The following is an 11,099-nucleotide window of genomic DNA, read 5'->3' as shown; positions in this document are numbered from 1 at the left end:
AAGGGAACAGATAGTAACATTTTTTATTAAATATTACAGTGGATCAAAAAGTACAAAATATCTTTTGCCTGCTATGTGATTGGGAAACTATTGGCACATAATACAGTATCAAAAGCATTAATAAGTACAATTTGGAAAACATACAAAAATTGAGTGTTTATAGTTGGCTCAGCTTTATTTCTGGTAGTGTTTAAACTAACACAAAGGTTACTCAATAACCTTTATAATGGGAAACTATATAATATTACTGGGCCATTTTTATATATACAAATCATCACCTTACAGAGCATATAGGCTACATAACTTGAATCACAAAAAGTATACAATATTTACAACAAAAGAAAGTTAAAAAAGTATAAACAGCTAGTAGAGTATGCTGCCATTATTAGAACATATTTAAAACTATGGGTCTGGGGGAGGAGGGCGGGAGGAGGAAGAGAACAAGTGATGTATCGACCACATTTACAGCAAACACCACTGTTAAGTGCTCATGTTACAGTTTTCACGCTGCGGGCCTCGCACCAGGGCAGGAATTCCTGTTTCTCACTAAAATCGTGACGACTGGGTGAGCGGACAGTGTGGGAAGGAGCATCCTGGCAGCCCTGTGAGCATCGCAGCATAGGAGGCACGGCCCTCCTGGCCCACCACCACCTTGCGCTGCCAAGCCAGCTTGTCCTGAGCTACAACAGGCGACTTCCCAGGCACTGGCACACCAAGGAAGCAGCTCACACAGCCAGGCTGACTTGCAGTGTTCCTCACTCACTCACCTACACCCTTGCTGGGAGTGCGCTGTACTGACAGCCAGGTGCTACTGTGGATCTGCTTGGTGAAGGCAAGCCCAGCCCGCAGCCAGAAGGCACGCGAGAGCTGCGGCTGCTGGGCCGTCACATCATCTCACAACCTTTAGCATCCCTAATGAATGCTGGACATAGTGCGTTCGGCTTGCAACATTTCTTGGAACTGGCTCTTGGTAAATAAGTTTATGACTCTATTGCCAATTAGATTCCACAGTTTCCTTTACAAACCTATCAATAACAATGGTTTGATTGCACAAAGAGAGGCTTGTGCAATTTCATTCAATAATAAGGCCCCTTGAACTCAAACAATGCAAACAAAGTCCCATTTAAGACATAAAAAAAGTCTTTCAGCCAATGGAGAATTCAATAGCCTTTTGAAAGACTTCCAAGATTTATCTTAAGAGTTCTTAAACAAACAACGCACCCCTTCTGCTGGGGCCTTACGCTACCATTTCTTTTCATTTGTCCCGATGTCTCACCCAGCACACACGAGCCTCCCTGCCAGGAGGGGCCTGGATGGTCTCCTCCCAGGGGAGGCAAAGCCCTCCTCCCCACACTCCCCCCCCAACCCCGCTCGGCATTAGCTCTGCTTCACAAAGGCTACGACCAAACTCCAACGTGACGTAACCAAAGGGAAAGCGGACACTGCATAAACAAATGCACAAACCCAGCACACAGATTTAACAAAACAAGGAAGAGAAATGCTTGTTTTGCCAAACACACTACTCCTATTTGTGTTTGCTGTAGTTTCTCATATTCTCCCCCTGCCCCCCAGCCCTCCCTCCTCCCACCCATCCCCAAGCCCCTGATTCTCACAATTCAGACCTAGTGCAACTTTACTAGAGATGTCCTCGACATTATGGCCTCTGCCCAGCTGAGCCTGTGGTTCTGTTCCTGTAAGATCCGTGGATCAGCAGGATGCTCTGCAGTGGCACATCCATGTTCTAAGTTCTACTAGTCTGTTTATTGATCAATTAAATATAGTTTTACCACAGGAATATAAAGTATTGAATTGAAGAAGCTGGATCTTTAACAGTAGACAAGTATATTATTCTGGTTTCCACCTTTGGATATTAACTATGATACATTATATATTGTATTTGGCTTCATATCACGGGAAAATTTAATGACATGCCTAGCATGCAAAGTGTTTCTTAGTAGTTTCCATATTTGTTTTCACATCAATTATGCTGTCTCTGAACAGTAAACTGAGATGGTCTGAATCGCAACCAATTTTCACATTGTAAAAAGCCTCTAAGCCACACTCCTCTATCAATGTCTAGACTCAGCTGCATGGTGGTGACGTCTTTCAGTGTGAACATGCAGCCACAGGATAGCTCTTTCATTACCAAACCCAGCCTCTCTGTGCCCGGCTCTCACTCTCTGGCAGATGCTCAGGGAGGGACGTGGTCCCCATGGAAGTGCCAGGACCATCCCAACGAGTACTCGGCTCCTCTGCCACCTCAGGGTCCAGATTCCATCCACACAAACCCAGCCCGTGGGTGCCAGCTGTGCCCAGTGGCATGGCATCCGCTGCATGACCCCCACCCATCCCACCAAGCCCTGCCCGCGGCATAGGACCTGCACACCCTCGGTTCAGACCATTAGGACTGCTGTCCTAATTGCTGAAATTCTTACCATTCTCACAAATCTCCCATCTGTGTTCTGGACATCTCTGCCATCCACCATCTTGTGTCAGTGAGGTTTAGTTTTCCAGATCTCTGGTACACAGGAGGGTTTCACAGCCTGGGTTAGCTAAGTGCGACTCTCGACAAATTCACGGACCACAATATGGGAAAGCAAAGCTCATTTTGGGAGGGAAAAGCAGCACGAGCCACCACAACAGCATCAGGAAAGTGAGAGGTGCTCAGCACCTGCGGGGTCAGGCCATAGGGAAAGGAACCTTGTTTGCACCCTTGCACCATAATATTACCTATAGTACGTTTGTATCCATTAAGATGAATGTGAACCAGTTGCTTCAGTTTGTAAACAGTAAACATTACCACAAAAACGAAACAAAAACGCTGCTCAGAAGAATGAAGAAGCTGGAAGAATTACAGACATAAAAAAATTAGGACAGCCACAGCCTTTTACAAAAGTTGAAGATAAAATGATAATGTTTAATTTAAAAAGAAAAACCAACAAAAAAACCCCAAGAAAACAAAAAAGAAAAAAAATAGAAAAAAAAAAAAACAACAAACAAAACAAACCAAGAAACAAACATAAAGAGTACAGAGTATATTGGACAAACAAAACTATATAAATTATTGTGACCAAATGTGACATTGGTAGTTTACGAGGTGGATATGTACAGTCAAATTAATCAGTGTTTACCCTTCTGTTCTAATAGTGTTAAAATGAAAAATCTATTGCCATTTTACTATACATTGCATTGATTGAATCTTTAAAAGTCAGGAAAGTTACCCAAAACAGCACATCCACTGATCCTGGGGGTTCTCGGCCCTCTTCTCCTTGCCAAGTTCATCTCGAGTCCTCGACTCATTTACAACAACACTCGGCCTCTGGTCCCTGGCTCAATGAAAAGCAAATGCAAACGTCGCCTCTCATTTCAGTGAGCTCGGGACTGGGCCTGCGTTTCCACGGCTCCCTTTGAACATTTGCTCCTACCAGACACAAGTACTTTCAGAAAACACATATGCAAAATCCAAAGAACTTTTGAGTGTGTGTGTTGTTGTTGTTTTGCCAGGGCAGGGGTGAGGGGAGGGGGGACCGGCGTGGGGCCAGAATTAAAGAAGTAGTCCTGTCTCGATCACACTCCAAAGCTTTCCGCCACGCGGGATATGACGGCATCCTGGCTTACAGCAATACAGATCTGCAAGACATCATCACAGGGGGAGGAATGTCGCTAACTGAACTGCTCTCCTCAGACCGTTTTTTTGTGAGTGAGGGGATTTACAGTTTTGTGCTGGGATGTACGGAGGACAGCTGGGAAGGTGGGAATGCAGCTTGAGGGTTTATAGCAGCTAACGGATAAATGCTGTTATGCAAAAGGTCACCGTACGAGCTTCCTACAGGTGTTGCTGCGGCTAAGTGTCTATACAGTTGCTGAGAATTTGCAGGGGATGTGAGGAATTGTCTCTGCACCATGAGGGAATGGAGAGCCAAAGGCTGCATTAATGGGGAGAGCACGGTCTGGTTTTTCAAGTACTGTAAAGGATGGGAATACCCAGGTGGGAGGCGATTGTTCAGCCCTGCGCACAGGGTTCCTGGATACAAGCCTGGGAAGATTGGGGCTGAGAGGGGAAACTTGTGGCTCTCCAGCACGCTGCCTGAATGCAGCCCATGCAGCGACTTGCTGCCTTCCCCCTCCGCATCGGGTACCTTTTCTTTCACCGAGGTCTCCTTTGGTAAGTGCAGAGGAGAGACAGCTCGGACTTTTTTTTCGGAAATGACTTTGTCCAAATCCTCCAGGCCCCGCTTCAAAGGCCGAGCAGCCCCGATGTTCTGAGGGCTCATTCTGCGGCCAATGATAGGATGCACCATCCCCTCCATCTTCCTCAGGTTCTCCAGTCTCTGTGCCTGCTGCTTCCCGGACCTGTGGAGTAACTCGCTGTGTTTTTTAGGTGCTGTCATGGCCATGGGGGACACACGGCAAGCTTTGGGGTTACAGTCTAGGCTCACCGCCTGGCTGCTCGCAGACTGGAACAGGGAGATACCTTTGCCTTCTTGCTGGGCCATAGATGAGTGAGAGAGACCGGAGCCTGGAGCCTTTGCAGTCTGTTTGTGTATGCTCTTTGGAAGACTCAAATCTGTTGGCTGATCATCTGAAGAGGCTTCCACTGCCGCCTTTTTTTCTTGCTGATGCAAAGACGGGTGATAATTTAAATTTAGTTTTTCTTGGTGTTTGTGTTGAGTAAAAGTAGAAATATTTTCAGACTCTCTGAACATGTCCCGGGGGAGGTACTTTGATGTCTGTTCATTATTAAGGTGGTGCTCTGTGTGCCTATAAAGGTTGTGCAGATGAGGTGATGAATAAAAATCTGCCAGGAAAGTGGGCACACGGGAGTGCTGCAGTGCCCTTTTCTCACTCATTTTATCTTTGCAGTCCTGGATATCTGTCTTCGGTACATACGACTCAGCAAGAGAACTGAGGTGATGTTGTGAAAAATCACAGCGCTGAGGATCCGCTTTACTTAGCATGTCATGTTTAAAAACATCATTAATTGATTTCCTTTCTTCCTTGGATTTAAAACTCTGCACGTGTTGTATGACCGACGGCCTATTAATTGCTATGGGATCAGAATTAGGGACGTGGGGACCTTGTGATAGGCTTGATGACAGTTCATCTCTGCTGTTCAATTTCTTTTTGCTAATCAAAGGTGGAGGAGAACCGTAAGGATAGCTACATAAGGCTGCCCCACTGACCTGTGACAGCAGCTTTTTCTTTGCCAGGGGTGACATAATGCCCGGATTACCCTTTGAGTAGAGCAGTGGTGTGTAACCAAAAGTGGAGTCGTCACTCATGGACCCAGGCAGCTCTTTTTCCTTGAACATGTCAAAGTTCTGGACCACCAGTACTTTGGGCGTTTGCTTCAGTGCATTGTGGATATCTTCGTTTCCCAGCTGATCTACTTTCACCGTGCAGTTCGCAATGTAATCAGCCATCTCTGGCAATTTATCATCTTCCATATCACTTTGAGTGGGCAGCTGGACTGGGAAAGTCGAGAAGGGCATTTCTGGAGGTTCATTTTCTAAGCTCTCAGTAAAAGCTTTGTGTATCCTTCGTTCTGGCTTTGTGTCTTCCAGGGTATCTGCTGAGGAGTGCAGTTGTTTTGTGACAGTGGCATCCAGCACGGTATCTTCATCCAGGGGCATGGAAACACTTGAGAAAGATGACGAATGAGGAACTTCCTCCTTGGCTTTCTCACTGCTTGAGCTGTTTTCTGTCATGTCTGTCTTTTCCATAGGCAGTGCCCGAGCTGCCTCTGGCAAAAGAGGTGGAGGTGCTTGACTGGGTTGTTTCGTCTCTCCTGCTGTAGGATGCTCTGCAAAATTTTTCTGGTCTGCTGATTCTTGATCCTTCTCTTGTTCTGAAGAAACCTAATAAAATGATTCAATAGACAGTTACGAGAATGCTGTACATTTTGGCAGACTGTTCAGAAGAACATACACGGTACACTGTTTGCTACTGCTAGAGATGTACTTGTCAGTCACCATGCTGGAATGCAAGAGCTCGAATACCAGGTACTGGAGTCAAACAAAGAAAACATACCTCCTAGAAATACACCATCCCTGCCAGTGTCATAATAAGGCATTTCAAAGCAGCCTGACTAGAGGCACCAGTGGCTTCACTGCTAAACACTAAGGTTATAGTCTTAAAATTAATTAGGCAAACGCAGGAGAGCAGATTTCATAACAGAAACAAAAAGGCTATAAAGATTTTCTCACTAGCCAACTTCACCTATGAGAAGTGCACATGCATCCAAACATGTTTTCTTACATGAAGCAAGTGCACATGCATCCAAACATGTTTTCTTACATGAAGCTGAAAATGCAGTCTGTCCAGCATTGTTCTTAAAATTCAGTGATCACCGAGGAGATCGTTCACACCCAGTTCTGCATTAAAGTGTGAAAATGACAGAAATGGCATACTAGGAATCCCTATTGTAGGCAGCAAATCACTGCTGCAGCTTCACTAGGACACGCATTTTTTGATTAACAGATTAAATTGAAGTTGTCAACATTCCGTAAGTGCGTGCGCACGCTATAACAAACACAGCTTTTATATGTTATCGTCAATGGGACTGCAGCTCTTTCTGCTTCACCATTAATACAGCCTGTGTGCACAAGTCACACTATTCATCCCATTATGTCGCTGGCTGAACTGTGACCCGCAGAGGTCATCAGAGCATCCCATCTGCGATCCAGCTGACTGACAGCCTTTTTCAAAACTGCTGTCATTCTCCTCTGACATGTCAGGGTGGTATGAGACAGTCATAAAACAGCAGCATCGTGTGAACCCTTTATTATTACTGTTTTCCTTCGTTCTTAGTTGTAAAGATAAAACACATCATGAAAGTTATTATCTAAATGCTGCTCTATCGCAGGAGTGGGAGACTGGAGAAGGTCCTAACAAATCTAATCATCTCAGAGATTTATTTCTTCACAGCTGCTTTTAAATATTCCTGTGTGTTTGGCTGGTCTATTAGTTGCAGTGTCCATTAGCCATCGTAACTTCTTCTTTTTAAACTAATAGCTGCCTTTTGCAGTCCAAATATCATCATTAGGTTCTTTACAAAGTACTATCCCTAGTCTCTTGAGCTTATAAAATTACAGGAAAATACCAGACAGATGAGCAAAGCAAGGATGAAAAAAAAAAAAAGACAGAAATGATATTTAATAACTGCACATTCTGCTCTTTGTTTCTGTTAAGCAACATTTTGATTGAAGTTTCAGCTATTGCGGGGAAATGTGCATTCTACGGCTAATAGCATTTTGTCTGGTATCTTGTTACAGAGACAATGTCATTGCAATGGCAGGAAGAGAGGGAAGAGCACAAAGGCAAATGCAATCCTAATAAATTAAAGTTATATTCTCTCCCTGCATACTTCTTGTGCTGTGAGTTGAACGTACAATGGAGAAGACTGCTCTTTTGTAGCTTGGGTATCCTTGAGCCCACAGCTACAGCCCGCTCTGAAGCCACATGCAAGAACGGTGTAAATGGTGGCTTGGCTGGAACCATGCCTACACATCCACACGCAGCGATAAAAGCCCCCTGTGAACAACACACTACCTCTGCTGTCTGGCAAGAGGCCTGCAGCAACCACGGAATCTGTGCTGGGTGTGAGGGGGAAGGGTTTTAAACTGAGAAAGGGGAGGTTTAGGTTACAGATTAGGAGGAAGTTTTTCACCCAGAGGGTGGTGATGCACTGGAACAGGTTGCCTAAGGAGGCTGTGGATGCCCCATCCCTGGAGGCATTCGAGGCCAGGCTGGATGTGGCTCTGGGCAGCCTGGTCTGGTGTTTAGTGACCCTGCCCATGGCAAGGGGGTTGAAACTGGATGATCATTGTGGTCCTTTTCAACCCAAAGATTCTGCGATGTGAGGCCTTCCACCTGGCCACAGCAGATTGGAGGCTTCTCCCACCCTGAAGGACTGGATGATGCCTTGGGCACAGAACTCCCTTTGCGAAGAAGCACTGATGAGCACCCAATCCAGGGGGGAAGCATCCACCCCTTGGGCCTCCTCGCTTCTCCGGCTTCATGCAGCCATCCATACAGTAACCCATGTGAAGGATGCAGTTTTTAAATGCCTGCCCTGATTAAACAGGAGCAGGACACCACCATCCATCCTAGAAGTGAGAGATTCATTCTTCTTTAAAAGGTACCATTGTACAGTGGGAAACTGCCATATTTGTGTATTTTTATTGTCTCGGCTCGGCTCCTTATGCTTCTGATAAGTGCAGCTCTAAGAACTCTTCCTGCAAACCACATACAAAAATAACTGCAGTTCAAGCAGCAGGAAGTTTGAGATAGGGAACAACAAAAGCAAGGAAATTCAAAGTTAAGGCTGATGCTCTGTTGCTGGCTTGTTATGCTGTGCTTAAGTGTGGCAGTACCAACAGTATGTAAGGTATCTTGCTGATCTAAGACCCCACAGTAAACAAGCGGGCACAAAGGAGTGACAGGGGAAGAGAGCACAAGCCTTAGCTTTGCATTTCCTTGCTTTGGGCAATTTGTGTTGAATGTTCCACTGACTTAAGGAGGTTATATGCACTTCAGGTATTTGCAATCAGAAGCAGAGGAGTTTTCCCCCAATGGGGTTCTCTGCTTTAAAATTACAACACAAGGGAAAATAAAAATCCCTCTCTGAAGAGCACTGTTACTTTTGATACTAAAGATGCTGTCGATCAAGGCAATTGAAAACAAATTCTGTTTTGGACAAGAGATGACATTTTTCAGTGTAAGCACAACTTAAAGTGGTACTGGGACACAAAAATCAGAATATTTTGCTCTTGAAACAGCATGCAAAGTCTCAAATGCATCTGTGCTTACTGGTTCTGTGATTTTTTTAAGCAACAAGGAGGAGGGTTGTTGGTAGTTGACTCAATACCAATTTCAGACTGGTTTAGAAACAGGACTTAAGTACCTGCCAGACAGCAATGAAGGCAAGGAAGCAGCCATAGTCTGCCGGGCAAGTCATGTGTTTCAACATTCTTTAAATACTTACTTTCACTGCAACGCCTTGAAGGCTGCTGAGATCTGGCAGACTGAGACAGGAAAAGCAACATCTTGTGTATTTGGTTGTGTGCAAGGCGCTTCAATGCCTCACTTACACAAGGTGCACGGAGGACACAGTATAGAGTGGCTCAGATGGGCAAAAGACACGTTTAAGAAACGCTGGAAGAAAATGTCTATTGGTTTTATAGCACTGAGCTATGTATGAAACTTACCCTTAATCTGCAGACAAATATGAATCCCACTGATCTATCTTTTCATGGGCTGCGAACACAAAATCAGAGCTGTCCTATGAGCACACATAATGTGATTCTATGTGGATACCAGGACCTGCCCATGTGAAGCAGGTTAGCAGCATCTCAGCTGAAAACCATCTGTGGTATGTGAGACCTCAGTCTCAGTTAAAGCTTGGAAGGTGCTCTGCTCAAAATTTAACCTTTGAGTCTAAAGAGAAATTGAGTATAACATGATAAAAGTCTGAGGAGTAATATGTTTTCTGATGGTCACGTGCATACACCTGTAAGTGCAGAAGGGCTTATTCCAGAGGTTACTACTATAAAAACCAGCTATACCCAGCAGTTACCACAACATTAGCAGCAATATTAGAGGTTCCCGCACCCTATACTTAAGATTAGGAAATAACTGTGGTAGTTGTGTGGTTTCCTTTTGGCAGATGCTGATCTTTTCGTGGTGACCACTGTGCAACACAACGAGCAGAAATGATACTTGTTGTATCTAGAGCTTGGTCTTCTGCCGTCACTCCTAAGCAATATGGAGCTAACCGGTGGCTGTTTGCAACCCAGCAAAATCACAGCAGACACAGCACCACACCAAATGAATTTCTACTGCTGAGCAAACTCGAAGGCCAACTGTTCAGGATTCTCCAGTTTAAATTATGTATTTTATCACTGAATTTTGATCGATTAAAACTGCACATTTTTAATTGAAAAGTTGAAAAGCAGGGAAGCAACCAACCTCAGATGCATCTTGGGGTTTCTGAGCATTATCTTTCTCCTTCTTGCTCTTTTGGTTTTCATTTTTGATGCGTTTTGTTCCAGACACTTTTGTTTTCGCTTCGCCCTCCTGGGAACTGTTATCCTGTTTTCGAGGTTTCACTGGAGGCAGTGGCTTATCTTCCTCTCCTTTAATAAATCTTTCATACGGCAGGATTAATCTAGGGGATTAAGGAACAAATAATTGATCAGGTTTTGCTTTTCTAGCAAAGAATAAAATGTATCTACTATGAGCAGTTCTCTTAATAAATCTATTTTCTTCCGTGGCATAAAAGCATCACTGTAAACTCTATATCTACAAATCCAAGTATGATAAATCAATTTATTTGGCAAGATTACTGTGTGGCATAAATTGAGTGGAGTTGGCGCATATCAGTTGTCAGTGAGGCTGTAGTGGTTCAGGCAGCCACAGCAATTTGTACAGATGAGGATACGTACGAGCCACTATGTTTTAGATTGATTTAAAAAAAACCAACACAACCATTTACCATTAAAAAAACCCACAACCATTTTTTCTCCCTATCCTTAAAAAGCATGCAGCGAACCCCAGGGAAACACCTCCAAAGCCCTAGCCAACCTGATAACAGCTATACCATTTCCAGGCTGGAGTTTCCCCGGAGTGCAAGGATAAATGCCAGAAACTGGGTGGAAGACATCCGAGTATGGAAACCTGCAACAGCGGGCACAGCACACAGCGCGGTGCAGCGCCAGCCCACCCTGACCCTTCTAAGCACCCCCACACAGGGTGCCAGGCACCACAGTCCCTGCCTTCCCAAATGAGTCTTTTCTTTTAAAGAGTTAAAAGTGAAAGAATTTTGAGCAGTGGAACCTTCCTCCATGAAGCGTACAAAATCGCTTTAAAAAAACAAAGAAACACAAACAGAAAATATCCTCCCCCAAAAGCATCAAACACTCTGAGTTTTAATCTATCTGTTTTCCCCTTGCTATTCTTGATCTGAAAGGGAAAATAACCGATATAATTAAAAGGGATGGATTGCATTACAATCTCAGTTTCAACTTCAGTGATTAAAGTTTTTATAATGCATTTGGTATGATTAATGACTCACTGTGGGATTAATACAAGACTGAGAC

General features: G+C 44.4%; 1 protein-coding gene across 9 annotated transcripts in view; it reads right to left on the bottom strand.

Moving 5' to 3' along the window:
- Positions 1 to 4: 4 nt before the first annotated feature.
- ARID5B (AT-rich interaction domain 5B) overlaps positions 5 to 11,099 on the bottom strand; it is a 142,804-nt gene continuing 131,709 nt past the window's right edge. For all 9 annotated transcript variants that reach the window (XM_015866225.2, XM_015866230.2, XM_015866226.2 and 6 more), the window contains 2 exons: positions 9,970 to 10,168; positions 5 to 5,858 (listed from right to left, as the gene is read on the bottom strand). In XM_015866225.2, coding sequence (XP_015721711.1) covers positions 3,711 to 5,858; positions 9,970 to 10,168 — 2,347 coding nt within the window. In that variant the 3' untranslated portion in view covers positions 5 to 3,710. The remainder of the gene's footprint in view (positions 5,859 to 9,969; positions 10,169 to 11,099) is intronic.

Source organism: Coturnix japonica, chromosome 6 (genome assembly GCF_001577835.2).
Source record: "Coturnix japonica isolate 7356 chromosome 6, Coturnix japonica 2.1, whole genome shotgun sequence".
NCBI classification, from domain to species: Eukaryota; Metazoa; Chordata; class Aves; order Galliformes; family Phasianidae; genus Coturnix; species Coturnix japonica.
This window is presented reverse-complemented; position numbering and strand designations above follow the sequence as displayed.